The sequence below is a fragment of the Aquila chrysaetos genome, chromosome 1 (assembly GCF_900496995.4).
Source record: "Aquila chrysaetos chrysaetos chromosome 1, bAquChr1.4, whole genome shotgun sequence".
In the NCBI taxonomy this organism is placed as follows: Eukaryota; Metazoa; Chordata; class Aves; order Accipitriformes; family Accipitridae; genus Aquila; species Aquila chrysaetos.
Genome location: NC_044004.1, coordinates 29,148,098 through 29,168,708, shown reverse-complemented (window position 1 = coordinate 29,168,708; position 20,611 = coordinate 29,148,098). Strand labels below are relative to the sequence as shown.

The 20,611-nt window shown below is 41.3% G+C and overlaps 1 protein-coding gene across 10 annotated transcripts in view; it reads right to left on the bottom strand.

Moving 5' to 3' along the window:
• The window catches only part of ATP10D (ATPase phospholipid transporting 10D (putative)), a 59,297-nt gene extending 42,333 nt beyond the window's left edge, over window positions 1-16,964 (bottom strand). The window contains exons 1-4 of one of the 10 annotated variants that reach the window (XR_005932158.1): window positions 16,069-16,525; window positions 13,369-13,452; window positions 4,260-4,565; window positions 3,291-3,485 (exon numbers count right to left, since the gene is read on the bottom strand). Coding sequence is in view for 8 of the 10 variants with exons in the window: in XM_041122832.1 (XP_040978766.1) it covers window positions 3,291-3,485; window positions 4,260-4,525 (461 nt within the window). In the remaining 2 variants the exon portion in view is untranslated. Of the gene's footprint in view, window positions 1-3,290; window positions 3,486-4,259; window positions 4,566-7,695; window positions 7,778-13,368; window positions 13,453-16,068; window positions 16,526-16,881 lie in introns of those variants that run through there. The other 9 variants (XM_041122832.1, XM_041122837.1, XM_041122838.1 and 6 more) reach the window with 9 other exon arrangements.
• Window positions 16,965-20,611: the final 3,647 nt, after the last annotated feature.

The window sequence follows — 20,611 nt, the reverse complement described above, 5'->3', positions numbered from 1 at the left end:
CCAATTCCATAAAGAAAAACTGGATATGAAATTATATCTGGATTTCAAATATATACAATGATTTGCATAAGCATGCATTTATAAAGAACAGTAATTATAACACATCTAGATGCAAGGCTTGGAATGAAACAAATATATTTGAGAGGTCTGCAGAAGAGGGAAGAGAAGAAAAATGTATCAGCCAGCAAAGTTACCCATCCTGCTGCTGATGCAGGATGGATCATGCACATATTCTTTACCCAATTCAGCAGAAAGACAAAAAGTTTAACTGTCTTTAGTAGTAGGTCAATGGGGGCATAAATGGATTTTCCCATCATAATCACCTCATTACAGATCTACTGAAATGACACCAACAACATGATTTTAACAGATGCTCAAACAGAAGTGCCTTCATACTTTGTGATTCATGGCTATTTAAATAAGATCTTACTACTTCAAAATGATAACTTGCTCAAAAGGCACAGGGACTTGATAACTATTAACATCATAGCAACAATTACAAACTAAGTTACGCGCACATTAGGACATTTTATCATTTATTGATATGTTTTATCACAAGGGAAAGATGAGACAGAAAAAAACTCCCCAAACATTTTAAGCAACATTATCTTATTTTATCATGTTTTCAAGACAGAAATAAGCCTTCCTGGAAAAATCAGCTTCAGGCTCTGTGTATTTAAGGCCAAATACAATAACTCTGATCTATCAAATGGATACATTCCAGAACTCCAAAAAGTAGCAGGCTGAACACTCTGAAACTATGGATGTCATACATTTGCTATAAGCAAGAGCAAATGGTGGGGGAGGGGGTGGGAGTGGGGGCAAAATCAGATTTGTCAAAAAAGCACAGGAACTAGCATCTAGTTGCTCAGATAGATTTGTGAAGGCACTGAGACTGGCACATTTTGTCATGGACAACAGAGCAGAGTGAAACTAGTTTCTGTTATGAACACTGTATAAATGCAAACCTCACAAGAGTTCCTGAAAATGCTTCGTGCAAATTATCTTCAGATACAAACAGGTGGCCTACCAGATTTCAAGCATGACAACTATTGCTTTGTTACTTTGAGATACCAAGAAGAGCCATTATATCGGGCAGTTTTCTCAGTAGCCAAGGAGGTATCAATATCTGATGTGTAAGTAAAATTATAGAGATGGCATGTACAACTTCTCCAGATGAACAAATGCACAGTAAGAAATTAACTGGAAATTGTATTCAACATTAGCTAGTTCTTCATCAAGTTTACAATTGATACAACTGTACTTGATTAAATGCATGCACTGGAAGAATCATTACAATTTCTAAGGGATTCTTGTTAAACCAGAAATTACAAATCCTAATGTGAGATTAATGGAAGTTTAAGATAAATCAGCTCACACGTAGTGAACAATCATTTTTGTACCAGTAAGACTTAATTCTCCTGAACTATGCCTCCAAGCTTATTTTTAAAATCAGATTACACTATGTAAAATAATTCATGATAAAGAAACTTAGGGGGAAAAAAAAGTTACAAAAACTAAATACTTATAGGAACAAAAAGGAATTCTTACACATGACTAATATGGCCACTGATTGTTACACATTTTTGGTGACGGGGAAGGAATCAAGCCAGAAAAGAAAACAAGTTCAGAAATTAATGCTGCTTCATTGACATTGGTATGAGATTGCAAGTAAAACAGAGTTTTCAGGAATATGGATATTGAATGCTTCACCTTTCTGGCAATGAATTCTTTCAGGGTACATGACAATTTATAGCAGAAATAACCCTGCTTCTCCCTTTAGCCTTCTCTGCAGACACGAAAAAGAAAGAAAAGGTTTATCTTCCCTAACAGCCCAGTTACTTACTTGTTTCAAGCTCAAATTTTTATAGGTTCAATACAAAGTTTCTGGGAAAGCTACTATATATATTCATGTTTGCAGAACAAAAAGCTGTTTGTTTTTCCTTTGATGATACAAAATGATAGTCCAGACTTTTTCTATAGTTATGAGCTAGCTCTTAAAATACCAATATAGAATGGTAAATGCCAGAAAGCTGGAGATTCCATCTTCTGAGTAATATCACAATATATTTAATGGTTACGTAGTACCAGATTGCCAACCTGCTGCATGGGCTGATTAAGGTCATGTCTACAGTACAGAGTTTAGGGTTTGGCATAACCAGCTAGCATATTAAGATTTTAGAAATGTTTATTTTTGGTGTATTGCCTTCACTAGGAAAAGGTGTGTCTTTGATGGAAAGAAGGAGCTTTAAATGTGGTTTGGCATTACAGCAACTACCGTATATTACTGCTCAGACCTTATCAAATTTGTTAAAGTGTCTAACTGCCAATCAATCCTCTCCTACAAGTGCTATTTATGATGGCTACTACAACACATGAAAAGTGACATTTTTCAAAATACTTGTTTCCCTGCATGACCACAGAGCATGCAAGAAAGAAAAAGGGTTCACTATACTTCCTTTATCTTTGTATTTTACAGGCTTTGAATGAGTCTCAGAAGATCCTTTTATGAGAGGTAAAAAAGAAAAATTATGTGGGCAGCACTGCTATGCCCTAAAAGAACTTTTTTGCCAGTTAATTTAGAATATGATCAGTTTGCCTTCCTGTCTTCTTATTATCCATGCATAATAACTGCCTGTCAGCAAACCTCTCACCACTAGCACGCTCCACTCCAGACCTGCACCTACACACAGTCTGTAATACTGCAGTCCTGCACTGTGGAACAGATGCTAACATTTGTACCAAACTATGTGATGCACTCAAATAGAAAATGATCTCATTCTGTTTGGGGAAATGTTATTACATTATGAGTACATCCTGATACCATTAGTGAGCTTTACCAATATTGTGATAAATTAGCAACCCTTGAATTTCCATGATGCTTACAGTGATTTTAGAAGAATTAAAAATACACCTTTCAAAATAAATGCTATGTATGACAATGCTTAAATAGTCAAACTACCTTGGTTAATACCGTACAAACTCGTGCATGAACACTCTTGCCTCAACCAAAGAATAATTTTTTTCAGCAAATTTTACACTAATTTGATATCCATTTAGCAAAACTGGTGAGCAAGACTCACCTGGACTAGTCCCTGAGCAACCTGATCTAATTAGACTTGCTTTGAGCAGGGGGTTGGACTAGATGACCTCCAGAGGCACCTTCCAACTTAAATTATTTTATGATCTCTAGGTATCCAGAAAGTAAACCAAAAGATTTATCAACAACTTTTTCACATATACTCATAATCAAATAATAACAATAAACCAGAAAGACTGTTCTCTCTTACCTGCTATATACTTTGGTTAGTAAGTTGTTTATCTGTTTATCCATTTTGTACTTTGAGTAATCTTCCAGACCATCTTTCACTGCAATAATTGTCAGAACCACTACTAGAGGTAGCATTGTAATTTCTTTTTGGAAGGCTTCCACCAGAGGAACCCAATTTAGGACAACTAGAAATAGGAAATACAAATTGGCAACTCTGAAACAAAGAGAAAACGTGGGAGTTAGCTGTGCTAGCAGACAGTCATCCTTATTCCTCCACTCCATGCTATACAGACACTTAAGTTAGCAGTAATTTATCTTTTCTTCACCCCAACTGCAATTTAAAAACTAAGTATCCAGAACTCTGTTTTCACTCTCCAGTCAATAGATTACTTAGCTGCACAGTTGCTTAATATGCATGATCAGAAGATGCAGAAACCAAGAATTTTCCTGTATTTTCAAACCTGTCCTCCAGGCATATGTCTTCTAGTGAGGCTTTGGTAAACCTGCACTTTCTCAAATTGCCAGGTCTTTTAAACTTAATTTTATCATCTCCTGGGTGAGATGACATTTTTAAAAGGGACCCATCCTACAACCTCCCTGCATAACTTTACAAATCAGCAGTCCTCCAAGCAGAAGGAGGATAAAAAAACCTGGCAACAGAGGAAGAAATGAGGGAAGAGGAGAAATACATTTGCAGGAAATTAGATGAAAATCCTACTTCAGATTGCTGCGTGGCAGTGCTCCATGAGTAAGGAATATTTCAATAATCTGAAGAACAGAGTTAGTGGAAATTACATGAACTATGGATAAAAGGATAGCCCTATGCTGATGATACTCAAGAGACTATGGCCAAATAAAAGAGATCTTTTCAAAAGTGACAGGCAGGTCAGGAGGAATTTTTTAATACCCATCTATATAGTTACACACACATTTAAATAAAAGGATTCCACTTCAGAAGAGTTACCACAATCAAAAAGGAGTTCATTACCTGTGAAATTGTTCAAATAAATTCCGTGGTAAAAAATTCAATAAAGTATACTTAGTAGTCCGTATTTGGTTGTTCATGTACAATTTTGATACTTTTTCATACTCTTCCTTAAAATGTCCCAAACAGGGTATCACTATCCTATGTTTGCCAGTAGTTTTTGATGACTGATAGCACTTGTTACTTGAACTGCTGCTGCTACCTTCTCTGCCCTCTGTAGATATCAGTCGCTGCCAACGGTATCGGGCCCAGCGGATGGGATCTGCCATTGCACCCAAAATGCTTTATAATCCAAGGAGCGTTCTCTATCTAGAAATACGTTAAAACACAAGTTAAATAATAATTCTGTAAAGGCTTTTCAACTAAAAAGTCACAGTTACAGTTTTGAATAAGCCTAGGAAAAAAGTCACTTCCATGTTTGGTTTAAAAAAGCCCAACAGAGAGTAACAGTTATGTTTATTATGAGTTATGTGAGGTCTGGAACCCCTGCTTCAAAAGTTGAATTTACCAGAATTTCACCTACCCTTTCAGGATTCTAGAGTTTGATTACTCTGTTTAAAATGCACAGTATTTTTGTAATAGCACCTTTTGTGGTTGTATTGGCTTTGTGTGGCAAGGTCTCAGCCAGACCCAATACAGTGGTTTAACCCCAGCCAGCAACTAAGCACCACACAGCTGCTCACTCACTTCTCCCAGCTCCCAGTGGGATGGGGAGGAGAATAAAAAAAGAGAAGTAAAGCTCATGGGTTGAGATAAGAATGGTTTAATAACTAAAGTAAAAGAATATAACAACAACAGGAACATAACAAAAAAAGAGAGATAAATAAAACCCAAGAAAATACAAGTGATGCACGATGCAATTGCTCATCACCCACTGACCAATGCCCGAGCAGCGATCTGCCCCTCCTGGCCAATGCCCCCCAGTTTATATACTGAGCATGATGTTCTATGGTATGGAACATCCCTTTGGCTAGTTCAGGTCAGCTGTCCTGGCTATGCTCCCTCCCAGCTTATTGTACACCTGCTTGCTGGCAGAGCACAGGAAACTAAAAAATCCTTAACTTAGGATAAGCACTACTTCACAACAACTAAAACATCGGTGTGTAATCAGCATTATTCTCACACTAAATCCAAAACATGCTGTACCAGCTACTATGAAGAAAACTCTATCCCAGCTGAAACCAGGACAGCACGTCATGTAAGCAGCCCACCCACCAGTTTCTTGTGCTGCAGTATGGTGAAAAAAGCAGACGAGCTGTTAATTCTGAAGAGAACAGCATTTTGAAAGGAATCCTTATCTCAGACACTGCAGTCCTTGCTCATGGTTCACAACCTTTATTAAACTCAGGAATCAACAATATAGTTACAGGCATCTGAGTGGCATCTTGACAACACCAAACTATGTGGTGCAGTCGACACGCTGGAGGGAAGGGATGCCATCCAGAGGGACCTTGACAGGCTTGAGAGGTGGGCCTGTGCAAACCTCATGACATTCAACAAGGCCAAGTGCAAAGTCCTGCACGTGGGTCAGGGCAATCCTAAGCACAAATACAGGCTGGGTGATGAGTGGCTTGACAGCAGCCCTGAGCAGAAGGACTTGGGGGTGTTGGTTGATGAGAAGCTCAACATGACCCAGCAACATGCATTCGCAGCCGAGAAAGCCAACCATATCCTGGGCTGCATCAAAAGAAGTATGAACAGCAGGTCAAGGGAGGCAATTCTCCCCCTTTCCACTCTCATGAGACCCCACCTGGAGTACCAGCTCTGGGGCCCCCAACATAAGAAGGACACGGACCTGTTGGAGCGAGTCCAGAGGAGGGCCATGAAGCTGATCAGAGGGCTGGAGCACCTTTCCTATGAGGACAGGTTGAGAGAGTTGGGGTTGTTCAGCCTGGAGAAGAGAAGGCTCTGGGAAGACCTTATTGCAGCCTTCCAGTACCTAAAGGGGGCCTACAAGAAAGATGGAGAGGGACTTTTTACAAGAGCATGTAGATATGGGACATGAGGTAATGCCTTTAAACTGGAAGAGGGTAAATTTAGATTAGATGTAAGGAAGAAAATCTTCACTGTGAGGGTGGTGAGGCACTGGAACAGGTTGCCCAGAGAGGGTGTGGGTGCCCCATTCCTGAAGTGTTCAAGGCCAGGTTGGCTGGGGCTTTGAGCAACCTGGTCTAGTGGAAGGTGTCCCTGCCCATGGCAGGGGGGTTGGAACTAGATGACCTTTAAGGTTCCTTCCAACCCAAACTATTCTATGAGTACAGCCTTAGACACGAAGTGAGAAATGGCCTGTGAAATGCACTAAGTTGCTATCATGAACAAAAGAACTCTTCCTATTTAATTAGAAACAGGTTTGAGAATTTTTACCAGCTGGTAGAGGATGAATAAACTTCATGCCAACGCTTCTCCTCTATTCACCTTAGCTAAGCTCTAGCAATCTACCCAGGAATTTGTTTTCCTAAAGAAAGCCAAAGTTCATAGGGATAGGTGATACTTTATCAAACCACCCAATGCAGTCAGAAAAGGACTTTTACGCACAAACCATGCTTTAATAGAAGCTCAAAACTTCTGTTTTTTCCAGTGAGTTTTTTTACAATTTACGAGTTTTTTTACAATTAATAGTTGCTACATTTCTTGTACTACTTCTTCCATAGAACAGCTCATCTTATATTTTTTTATAACTTGTGTGAGCCCCAAATCATCAGTACAGCTACTTCTTGCTGCAGATTACTTTCCTTCCATCTGTATCTTACTATTTGCATGAATAATAGCAAATTTTTTACTAAATCCTCTTCCTAAATTCCACACAAAAGCTGCCTCTAAAACTTGCTGGGTCTTTCTAAATTAAATTACTTTACTACAACAGTCATCAAACTAATCCTGATTTTGGCTTCAATCAACTCAGACTTTTATTCATGTGGTATCTTTTTCTCTGCCATTGACAAATGCCACTCTGTGCTGCTCAGATTCCTCCAAAATGTTGCTGCAAAAAGTTATTTTCCAAACTATCAATTTGACACCATTGTATCTTCTCTTACATATCTTCCTTGATTTTTCCTTTCTTCTATTACAATTGCAGAAATCTCAAAACACGGGCACAGTGTCCCCAGCAGGTCCTCCAGCAATGAGGTAGTATTAATATATGTACATCAACCCCTTCTGTTCTTAAAAAGAAGATTCTGCAAACTTCCTAAAAAGCCTGGTCCACTACATCACTACCCTTTAGCTAGAAAGCTTTCCCCTAATGTCTAAGTGGTGTCTTACTCTCATCAAATTAAGATGGTACATTTTTGTCCTATCATCATTAGATGTGGATAGTTATTGACTGTTACAATCTTAATGTCTTGGAAGACTGTTAACACGTACGTGAAACTCATGGTCCTATTTAGAAACCATGACCTGCATGTGAAGGGAGAAGAGGAACAAGGAGGGAGAAACAAACCTCCGTATAGCATCTCCTCTCAGCATGCCCCAGCAGTTCCCACGTGAATTACTGTTCTCCCAAGGCCCTTCTGTAGTGCTTCCCCAGGCAACGTAAGGGAGCAGTCTGAGAAAAAGAGACTTTCCTTTTTTCTCAGTGCTAAACCTTGTGGTCCCAGTAGCCATCAGACTACCAAAGGCAAGCAACTGCTGCACAGGAAGGCAGCTATGGCCAGAACTTCTCAGAGAAACACGAAGGAGGTTGTGAAGATTTTCCAAAATATATGGCATCCTCTTATTTTCACAGAATGTGGCATCTTCATAGCCCTGCTCCTTCTAATCCTACTGCCTGGGGGACAGTCCCCAGAGGGACTTCCCTCTGCATAGAGGCTACTATCCCATTTTAGTCAGGGTCAGTCTTTCCTCTGGAGATAGGAACTGACATCTAGGAGCAGCAACTTTACAACAACGAACTACTTTTAAGGTATAGCTACCATATAATCAGACATACAAATATTGATCTGTACACATTGTGAAAGAGATGCTTCAATTCATTTGCACTGAGTCTGAGAACAAGTCTAAAGCTTGGAAGGTAGCCAGGTCTTCAAAAATATTTAGGGACTGCAGAACATCTGCTAGTGGAGTCCATACTTGGCTATGCAGATCTCTTCAATACACCTAGAGCTCCTAAAAACCAAATGAACACCGACACATCTACACGAGTCAGGACTGAAGCAAAGAACAGAGTATTGAAAATTAAAGAATCTGAAAAGCTGACTGGCTGAAAAGAGGTACTTTCTTCTTTTGCAATCACAAATTTTGGCAGTTCAGCTCTTAAAAAAAACCCCAAACTTCTAGATTTTGAATAGCATCCTTAAGGCTTGGCCATTTTGAGGAAACAACATTCGTCCTTAACTGCCTCTGCTGTGACAAATCAGTAATTTCACAAACAGATCTTAGAGGATGAGTGGCCTTTTTAAAGAAATGTTTGCTTTAAATAACAACGTGCTGGATTATCAGGGAGAGTTTTACCGTGATTTCTTTTTTGTCCTGTTAAATTTATCAGTCTCTTTCAAGCCTCCATCTTTAGCATGAATCATACAGGGTGTGTATATTAACCATACTTCTGCTTGAAACGATAGTTCTTTGCCCAAGTGCAGTAATCTGACTTATCTCTACATACTGTTACTATGTGCAACATCCTTGTAGAAAACTTAAGTAAGTAAACACCACAAAATTTCTCAAGATGTCATACAAGCCAGGTATTTGAGAGCAGGTTAGATTTGTAGAGAAAATCATATTTGTTTTCATAAGACCAATCAAACATCTGATACTGGTGACTTCTGTGACCAGAAGCAGCAGCAAAAGTAAAGAAACTATTTCTCAAAGCAAACTCCCACAGCTAATGGGAATGCAAAGGCTTTAAATGACAGATCCTGTTCACTCAGTGAAAATTATAGAGGCAAAATAACTTATACAGCTAAATAAACTTTAAAAGCTTAAGGATTACATTATCAGTAACATGCAAATGAAGATGGGAAGAGAGAGTTGAGAATCAGGAAAAACAAAAGGGAAAACCTGACAAATTTCAAAACCTCCTAAATTCTAACTCTTTTTGGTTTTCATAATGTATTACCTTCTGTAGCATTTGATACCTGGTGACCACTCTTAAAAAAAAAAAAAAAAAAAGGTGGGGAGGGAAGAGTACTGTACATTTTAATGTGACAGCATGTTAAGACAGAATTCCTCACCACTGGATCTGGAGCCAAATGTTTAAACTGCATACACAGTGCTGCTGAAGAGCAGTCACCCCCTACGGCATACACACCCCTGACTCAGCTCCAAAACCTCTGCCCCACCCTTCCTCATCCTCCTTCAGAGAAGCAGAGCTTAAAAAGGAACAGGAAACATCAGATTCAGTTGTGTGCACTGCATATTTCTGCCAGTATCCCCAGCATTTTACTGTAACAACTTTTAAGAAAACTCTGAAGAAGATTGTATGGACAAGAAACAACTAACACAAAACCACCACAACTGCACTACATTGGAAACACTGTATGAGAAGCAACAAGTAATCTCCTGTGGTCAAAAAGGTGAATCAGACAATTAACCAGCATCTTGGGAAAAAAGTATCTGGATCTCATACTTTGCCACAACGCCCTCTGACTCCCCTAGGATTTGACTGAGCTATTTGCAAATTTTTTTTTTTTAAATCATTTGCATTTCCATTGTAAAGTAGGATTTATGAGGTTTCAAACTTCAGAAATCTCTTCTGCATTTGTTTTCCTCTTTTGAGTATTTTTCTTCTTCCTCATTACATTTGGATCATAAAGTAATGAGCACCTTTCCTTTGGTTAGCTAGAAGGTCAAAAGGAGATTCATCAACTTCATGTTAGATATTGTAAAGCATGAAGTTGCCCAAGATCAAATACAAGCTGTTTTAAACAATTTTTCTAAGAAATCCCTTCTCCTAAAACATTATTTGACCCTCTTGTCACATCATTTTTCACAGTAAATTCTTGAGTTCTCCAGCTAACGTGAATTCAAAGCAGTAATACAAAACTGCAGATGTTTCTTTAAACACTGGCAAAAGACCCAGAAGATGAGTTACTTTGAAGCAGGATTTTAAAAGGTTTATTTTTTAAAACTAAGTTTATGTTTAAAAAATCCAAGAATAATGTTCGCATATTTGAAAACAGGAAGCCTAAATGATTATATTCTAAGTTCTGAGGACAGCGTCACACAAGCTAGACTGTTCTCATTTTCATGCTATGCACTCAGGTGAACACTACTTGGATCTTGCTAAATGGCAATAGCTGATATAGAGATAATCCAGCTATGTCTTACATGCAAAAAGGCAAGTTTTTGTAGCAAGCTCACTAATGTCACATGATCATGATGAAATGTGGAAGGGAATTATCTGACACTGGACATATTTGCTTTCCCTCCACCTCAGTTCCCTCATGTACCCTGATTCTTCCCTCTTCTTATGAAGCACTCTGAGAAACGGAAAACTGGAAGGACTAGATACGGTTAATGTGCAATAGCTGGTTGTCAAATCTTTGTAAAAGCAAGGCACAGCAGTGTCATTTTTACCACAGGACAGATCGACACTATACTATGCATGTTTGACCATCCTATACCACAATAAAAAAGCCTTTAATAACTCTCTGCTAGTGGTACTGCTGAGAAAACCCCTATTTTTAAATGGTCCATACCCTGAAACAAGGACCTTTCATCATAAAGCCCAGTATAAGCATTCTCTTGTATGTATATTTCGTGTCTAAAAGTTGTTTTCATTTCCCATCACTTGCCATTCATTGTCTCTTTTAAACTCTGTCAGCTTCCAGTTCTGTGGAGTATCACCTTCACATCCGCATGCAAGCTTTTGCTCCTAGCTTTCCTGTGGGGAGATGGAGCTGCAACTAAAAATTCCTTAGTTCCAGTTATATTATTTGGTAGCCTTTGGCAAATCACTTGGCAATCACCAACCTCTCCCATACCAGAGTCTGCAAAACAGATGTGTACATAATTCAGCCAATGTTTATACTGCTCTGGAACTGCACCTGACTATTATGGTGTGGTCATTTGCTCACACATCATGTGAAGTGCCCTACCATTCACCCCAGCTTCTCTTGACCACTTCCTCCCTTCTGACAACATGCTTCTCTTTTGCTGTGATCTCCAAATAGTTAGTCCTTGTTTTGCTTTCAGAAAATTCTTTGTTAAACACACTTGGTAAATGACATATTTCACAAGAATGTTCCTCAGACCTTTGGCACACGCATGTGTATGGTGCGTGTTTCTACCCTGTTCCTGTTCAGGCACAATCTTTCGACAGTAGGCCTTCTGTGTCATCTGGGGCTGTTTCCAGTAGCAAATAATAAATTGATTCTTGGCAAATGGAAACGCAATCAAAATCGCATTATCTTACCTGCAAAATGTCTACAGCACCTAAAAGGGAAGCAATTCAGACAATGCATCTCTCCAGCAACACCCCTTTTCTTAACTCCCTACCTGAATATTTCAGGATGTTCTGCAGGTCTGAGGTTCTGGGGTGACCAGGGAAGATATAAAAATGTTAACCCAGATGGAGGTCACACTACACAAAGCTATGGAAGAATGGATCATCCCTCATCCACACAAAGTCCCACTTAAACCTCCTAGCAAGTGTTACTGCACAGGCTCACTAGCACTTGTGTCGCTACATTACGAGTGGAGTACGCTGTCAGAACTATACAGGCTAAATGTTAAAAATGCCTCCTAATAATTTTTGAAAACTCAGAAGCTATTAGACAACAGAGAAGCTTAAGGGACCCATGGCCTAAAGATTAATTTACACTGTGAAGAACAAATACTTCTTTTCTCCTAAGGTTTGCTACTTTCTCTGTAACACGCAATTTCACAAGTTTGTAGCATGTCTTTGCAAGCCAATATGAAATCTGCAGAGACACCCTAATATGCTAAACAGATCTGGATAAGAGACTTGTGCTGCCAATTTATGGGACAAACAGCAAAAAACCTGCAGGAATCAAAACTTCAGTTCTAAGAAAAAAATGTGGTTATTTGCAACCACATATTCTGAGTTATATTCATAAAGGGGATGCTAAGAACTCTTGGATTGAGAGCGGAAGGCAGATGTTACTATGGAAAGTGAAATGCTATGGCAATATTTTGCCACGCACTCCTACCTACAAAGTCTGATTTAGCAGAAGCAACACTGAAAACCTGCAAGCCTTGGAATGCCTTATCTTGGAAAGGAAATTTCTTGGTTGTGAGAACATTAAGCCAGCCATTGGCAGCTCTTCACAACTGAAAAACAATCAGCAGGATGCATTAAAACCCAAGAAGTGCCAAGGCCCTGACACAAGGTCAACTGCAAGATAATTTGATATTAAACCATACATACAGTAGTATTGATTAATGTGCTATAGTGTGGGAGCAGCACATAAAAGCAGAAAATCTCCTCCATCTTGGGTAGTTATTTAGGATGCCAATCAGATCTTGTACCTGCAGACACAACTGAACCATACGCTACCAAATTTTAGGTTTAAAACTCAGATGAATCTGAGAATTTCTGCTACAGGTAAACAGTTTCAAAATAAAACTGAAGACTGCTGGAGAGCTATGACTTGTGCAAATGTTTTACATCCTCTTCTCCATTAATCAGAAAAGTTCTGCTTTATGCCCTGTTCTCATGTGCCACATCAGCCTCTCAAAACTGTAAAACAAAACCTTCCAGGTTAAGTCTTACTCTTTTATGACCATCTTTTCTCAAAAGTATATCTTTAGCTCATGGTCATGCATCATTTAATCACTGCAGATGCTTTGATATGTGTGAAATTCACATTAATTTCACAGTAAGACTAAGGTGTGGGGCATGTTAAAAAATTTATACTGGTGTCCCTATGATGCAAAAGGATGTGATTTTTTTTATAGCCAGTGTACACTCCCTACAGTTACTGTTACAGTAAACAGTTTTAAAGGAATGGATCCATACTGGCAGTATTCCTGGTTTTTAACTATAATGACTTCTTTAAAGGGACAAAACTCTGTTGTGTCAACAAGGTCCAGGTCACTCAATTGAAATTTATACTGAAAGTACCTGTTACTGCAAGAAACTGTACTTGAGTTCCCAAGATCCTAAGTTAGGCCTCTGACTAGTCCTATTCTTCTCATTTTCTAAGACACCTACATTATCAGCTCTTCAAGAGTTCCACAAACTCCCAAGGCATCCAAGAGGCTTTCAGGTTTAATGCTCTAGGGTTCTTCAAAGGATCTGGGAAAGGAGGTTATCCATATGGTTACAAAAAGAGCACAACTCCAAATAAAAAAAAAAATCCTTCATAGCTCACTTTAAATGAATATACTAGATATGATTTTATCTTAAAGACTTTCTGGTTTTAAACAGATTTCTCTGCCAACACTGGAAGCCAGAAATGTCGATGCTATACATGTGAGCATAACCTGAGCTACTAAATATCTAGATAACTAACAGCAGTCGAGCCACAAAAGTGCAGATTTCCATGAAGGTCTTCAAGTATTGTGCAGACTTAGATGGCTCATGTCCAGGCCTGTAGCAGTGCAGCTTCACTGGTTTTTAGCCAAACAGATTAAAGCTACCTTAACCATACAGCAATCATACCTACCAAAAGTATATCTTGAATATGAACAATTTATATACAGCCTTCTGATTTTTAAGAAGCTAGAACAACAGCTACAACAGATGTGAGATACCTGCATATTTCAAAGGGACAACAACGCTACAGCTGACAGCACTTTAATTGTCAATGCTGTTGTATTGATTCACTGTATTTGTGCTGTAGCTTCAGCACAGCTCCTACTTTCTACCAGCAAAGCATCTTCCTCACATGCACTCCAGCTGCAAATGACAGTGCTGCTTTAGAACATAAGCTGCGCATCACTTGTTTTTTCCTTGGCATTTTAAGACTTTCAGTGGGAGATCCCTTCAGAGAGGCAGTTCTGAGGGTCAGACTGAAACTACACAGGCGTCTAGTTTTCTTTTCAGCCCTGTGACATCCTTTATGACGCTTCTATTTATTTTAGTATTGCTGCTTCTGTCCTTGCCTTTCTTACTCATCTCCATGCTCATTATCTTTTTACTTCTCTTCCAGTACTGTTTATTATATTCAGGTCTAAAATTAGGCTCAGATCTTGCAGGCTTCACTTAATATTTCATGACACTGATTTCAACTATTAGCTGTCCAACACAGGAATTGCGCATCGTTCCTATGCTTGGAACACATAAACATATTTTCATTTCATTAAAGTGACAGCAGAAATTATGCTAGTATTTATAGCCATTTTAAACAGCATATCAGTATATATTGATGGCTTCTGGCTTTATATGGACAAGACGGAGCTTTTAAAAGTCATTACAGAAACCACAGTTAGGTGTGATATAGGTGGTCATCAGCCACAACACCGTTCAACAGAATTCAAGACAGCAGTGAACATAGTTTTCCAACACTGCAGTGAATTTTTGACAAAACCGACTCTTCTATAACCTCAGGAATACAATCAGATATTCCTCATGGAGCAATAAAACCTGTCTACTGCTTGGGGATATTTTGACAGGAATAACCTATGAATCCACTTTAACCACTAGAGAGTTTCTGCAACACTACAAGACATGCCTCTTGAGAGGATATGTCAGGCCTGAAAGACAGAAGTGTCCTACAGTAATTCAGGGCTCAACTACAAATGTGTATCTTTAAAAGTCGTGTTATTAAAAATGAAACAAAAAGATATAGGAGCCTAGAAAAAAAATGCAGGGGTTTAAGAATGCTCAAATTCTGACCCTAGTAATCTCAAAACTATTTAAGACACTAAAGAATCAGTGCTGTGAGTAGCTGAACCGATTTAAAAGCTAACACTGAAAGGACTTGTTCTTGCTTCTCCTACCTCCTGCTCCTGGCTTTGTCCCCTCCTTCATAATCGATCTGGTACTTACTGAACCTGGTTCGACTCACTGATCTGCAAGACTTTTTACTAACTCAAAGACAATAACATTGGATTTCCCAATCTGGTTTACAGCCGTGAAAGCATTCTTGTTGGCACAGGGAGATGGGACAGCAATGTCAGATTAGAGTGTCTTTGAGTACTTATGTAGGGCACTCAGTCCTGATTTTGGTCTAGTTTTCATTAGCAATATATATCAGCTGTGGCTATTGCCTTTGAAATCCAGATCATCCACAGTAGTGGCAATTAACAAAAGAATGTGATCCTTGTCTGTCAGTCCTAGCTTTTGCTCCTGTAAATATTAAGTGCCCACAGACTAACTGTAAAGACTCAGTCTAAAATGATGGCTTCGGACCAGCTTTTAGGGCATGCAAAGGAGTTAAGAGAATTAAATTCCACTCTGATCGTGGGGAAACCATTTAGTGCCTCTCTCCTGCAATCCAGCATTTATGAAAACAGGGGTTATGACAATTCTGTTATCTCTTGGTGATGATATTAAGATAAATATGTTTTTAAATAAGGGGTTTCTCAATACTATGGTCATTGGTGAGACATGAGTATATTTTAAGTATTATTTTAGTATGAAAATAACAGTAGTTTTTATATTAAAAGTACTTTTTTCTTCAGTAGCTCTACTTCTGACCGAACAATAATTTCCTTTTAGGAACTTTGATTTTTCCTTCCCATCCTTGTGAACATTTTTTCACTCCTAAACCCAGTACCTATTATTGTGGCCTAATCCTGTAACTGCCCGTGTGCATGATGCACCCCTCCGTACTTCCCTGAAGGTTCAGGGATTTCCTTGTGACTTCTATGGACCTAAGTCTACTTACTTGCCGTAAAACTATAAAGTACGTAAAAGCTTACATCCGTTCCCTCAATCACCACCCTGAACTATCAAGGTCTTAACTACCTTTTCTTCCCGGTCTCCCTCCAGAGCACCTCAGCCGATGAGATTAACATACGCACGGGTGGTCTCGTGGCCCAGCGGACATTTAAAAACGAAACAGCACAAACCGCCCTTTTCCACTGCACACGACGGCCAAGGCACCACTGAGCTTCAGCCGCCGCCGGGTTTTGCAGGGGGGGACCTTTCGGTCTCCGCAGCACCTTCCCGGACCAGACCCCTGACGCCCTCAAAATGTCACCCGCGGTTAGGAAGAGGGGACCTGCCTCCACCTCCGAGTCCGACTGGGAGCTGAAAACGGACAGGTCGGTGGTGACGACCGTGCCTTTTCACGCCGAGAACCGACGGCTTCACGTTCCCCTCAGCCTGAGGGGCGGCACCTGCCCGGCGGAACTCCCCAGGCCGCGGCAGGACTGACGCACCTCGCGCGGCGGCTGGAGGGCGGTACCCGCCCCCCCGCCTCGGCGCGGCAGCCTCGCCTCGCCTCCGCCCCAGGCGGCGGGGGGCACCTGGGGGCCGGCGGCTGCCCGCGGAGCCGAGGCGGGCTACGAGGCCCGAAGGCCGGCAGCCGCAGGCAGCCCCGTTGTCCTGCCGGCTCGCATGTCCCCACGGCCGTACGGCCACGCGGGTGGCTCCGCGACAGCCCCCTCGCGAACTAGTGCGGGCTCCTCCACGGCCGCTGCTTCCACGTTTCCCTCCCGTCAGGTCTCGGCCCAGGAGCTCGGCACCGGTGTCCTCCCACCCCACCAGCCGCGCACCCGGTCCCGCAGGCAGGCTGCCTACCTGCCTGACCCCCCCCGCCCGGCCCGGCGGGCTTACCGGTAGCACCACTCGCATCCCAACGTAATGGCCGCGACCCCCCTCCACGCCCGCCGCTCTCGCTCCGTCTCCGCGGCCGCCCCGCCCCGCCGGTGCTGCCCGGCCCCCCGCGGCTGCGCCGCGCCCCTCTGCCGTCCCGGCCCGCCTCCGCTTCCCTTCCCCGGTGGCCGTCGTCGCCCTCGGGTCTCCGCACCTCAGCCTGCGCTTACCGGCCTTTTGCCGCTCTTTTCTGCTCGCCTCTTTCCCGCTCTGGTCTTTCTCCCCTGGGGAGTGACTGAGGCGGGACCCGCCGGGCCGGACTGCGGCGGGGGACCCTTCCAAAAAGCGTCTCCGCCGCACACCCCGCGGCCCCGGGTGAGGGCGAGGAAGCTTTCTTTGCTCGTTGCCGTGGGGGCCAGGCCTTTGGTTGCCGCTTCGGGAGGCGAGGTTAGGTACTGCCAAGCAAGCCCTTTTGTCCAGCCGAGGGCAAACCGAGTCCCAAACCAGCACGGCGGACTGCGTGCAGGCAAAGGGCCATCGTGCCCAGGCATTGTGCACCCATTTTTCTCCTGCCGTGCTCAGGAGCTGAGTTTTCAAAGCAAAAATATGAACAGGGTTGCTTTTACAATCTCCGTCAACCGCAGCGCTTGCCCATTCAAAGGTTAGTTATCATTTAAAGGCTCTTTTTTTTTTTCCTTGAGGCCTCGGCAGGTGGAGGCTGTGGCAGGAGTGCAGCTGTGACAGAACCTGATGCCCTTGACAGCTTGTCAGGGAAGCTGATGTTCTTGATCTGTTGCCAGGACAGTCTGGCACTAAAGGCAGCTCGGCCTGTCAAAACATCAAGTTTTCTAGCCACTGGGCTAATCAAGGTTAGCAAACACTCTTTCTTGTTTTCTAGGAAGTAAGCCTCTGGCTATTGAGAAACTGCCCAAATTATCTTTAATCACTGCCATCGGGAACCTCAGTGAGTTGTTTCATCAATAGCCCTTTTGCAGACCCACACTGTCCTTTTTGCTCTTACTGCCTTCCAGAGCACTCTTGCAGGCTGCCCCTTACGATGAAATCACATGGCCTTTTACACAAAAGTGAGAGGATTCATATTCCAAGACCATCTTCTGCTGAAAAAGGAAGAAAAAAAAAAAACCCAGAAAAAGTTTTTTGCAGACCCCTTGGTCCCTATTGAAATGGACTGGAGTTATCAGTACTTGTCCAGTATCAACAACGAATTCCTAACAGAGTGCTGGGAGGGCTGTGCTGAGCAGTGGTAATTTGTTGTGCTCTCCTTCCCATGCGCGTGACGTCATTTTCCTCTGTTGTCCTGCGTTTTAGCATGCCCTGCACCCTTGACCACACACTGAAAACACTGGTTACGTTTCAGTGAACAGCAGCTGATGGTCTGTTCTTTGAAGTGCCCATATGGCTAGCAGGAATTTCAGAACATATGGGCGTGTCAGATGGAATAAAAATACATCTACATGGAGGAAGTCCATAACGGCCGCCTTGAAATTACGCAGGTTTATTCTGGGCAGGAAAAGATACAGAGTTCTTCTGTTTCCTTGGCAGGATCCACTGCCTTTAGTGGCTCAGGAGCTGTAGGAAAGAGGATGCAACTCTGAGGAGGGCAAAACAAGCTACTGCAAGACCCAAGGTGGTAGTAGGCCTGCCAGAAAACAGTTACTTTGATGTTGTTTAATTGGTTAACATATTGATTTATTGGAACTTTCAGGTTAGCATAGGTGTTTGAGAAAGAAGAGAACATCACACAGCTTTTAAGAGAATAGCCATCTATCCTGTAATCACATCAGAGCTGTAAGTAATTTATATACAGAGTCCCATGTTTCCCATTCATATTTTTTCATGCATGTCAGTCCATTCTGTAAGCTTACAACTACAAAAGGCATCATTTTGTTTCCCTTGTTTGCCCAGCAATAACATTTGCCTTGATTAGGCCTGCACATCAGTGTGCTGCAAAAATACCTGACCAAACCATCAATGAGCTAGCTTGGCTGCAAGAAGGAGCATAGCTGCCTTAGTGCAGCTCTCTGTGCAGTTTAATTAGATGTGTTGAAGCTGAGTATATGAGCTGTTGAGAGAGGTAGGTCTGATTGGGTGGGTGGAAGGCTTTACTGGCACTGACTTGGCCATTAGACATGTTTTCACTTTTATCCTTTTGCACTACTGTCCAGTAGTCTTGGTCTTGATCCCAAGCATGCAAAGCAACCATCCAGCATGTCTGAAGTGTAATTAAACTGTCTTTTCCCAAGCACCCTATGGAAGAGTAACTACAAAGAAGATAGTCACCAGAGATAATGCTTTATTGAGAAATCTCACTGACAGCTTTTCTGTGTGGAAGTAATAACACTGAATGTCATCCACACAGATATATCCCTTTTTTTCTAGAGAGGTCTGTAGGTGTTTTTCATATTAACTCCTGAACAGTCACATGAAAAGGGAAAACTATGGGCATGTGAGAGCCATTGATGACTCCAGCACAGTTGGAGAGCTCTTTGGTCTTCTGTGTTCTTCAAACCCTCTATCTGTTCATTGCTGCAATAACTCTGCAAGTACAAGCATGAACAGCTCGTCCAGCTGTGCTCATATTGGCACTGGTTGGGGCACATGAAAGAGAGGAACTTACATCATGGGAATTGTCAACTAAACATGTTGGCAGACTCAAAACTTTCCCACGAAGACCTGGAAGGAAGAGGGAAATTTGTCATAGCCTGCCATCAAACATTTCCCAGAGCACCTGAAGTTAATGAAATGCTAAAAACCTGGTTATGATTCCCCAGGCATTCCAGTGCCAAATCCACATAAATAGCAGTGCCAGTGGGGATTTTGGGTTGTAGACATAGATGGTTATCGTTACTGCAGTGTGGGTGCTCCTGGACCAGCTTAGCAAGTACAAGGTACATTCATATCAGTTCAGTGGATGTACCTGAGAGATCTGGTGTGTATTTACAGTACAAATAGTGACATACTATGATATACACACTGCTTTAAATATCTTTGAAGATGTGGTAGCATATTAATCATAATTTATAGCAAGAAAGGGACTTGATTATCACCCAGCAATTTGATCCTCTTTTTCCTACTTAGCTCTGCAGTGAACCCAAATAATTTAACTTTAGCAGAGATTTCACAAAAAAACTTAAATTACATTGAATTATTGTTTACAAGATCATTGGCTAAATGATGTATTTAGAGTCCTAACCAACGTTACATGTGAAAACCCAATATTTTGCCAGTGCAGATTAAAGCTGTCTATTGTGCATATGCACTAAGGTAGTCTTTTACTACAAGATCCTCAGATATATTTCCTGACAGGACTGCAGTCTGACTCAGTTTACAGGATGATGGATGCCCAGTGAATGAGACAGTTGTTTATCTGTTCTAGTCTGTGTATGGCTATAACCTTTATTTACCGTACACTGTCTAAATCTGTATGAGTTTATTGATTTCTTCATGAGGAGATTGTGTTCATCACTGGAGTAAGCATTTTATAAATATTCATGAATTTTCCTTCACAGCTCCCTGTGAGACAAGAAGGTATTACTACTTCCATGTTAAAATAAAAAATAGAAACAAGGGAGAATAAACACCACAACATAAAAGTGTTTGCTCGTGATTATGAGACTACATGCTCACTTTGAAAGATCTAACATTTGGCTTTATGTTTTTACAGTGCAAGATATATTCTGTATATATTATGTACATTTTTCAAATCTTGTGAGAAGTAGAATAGCTATGT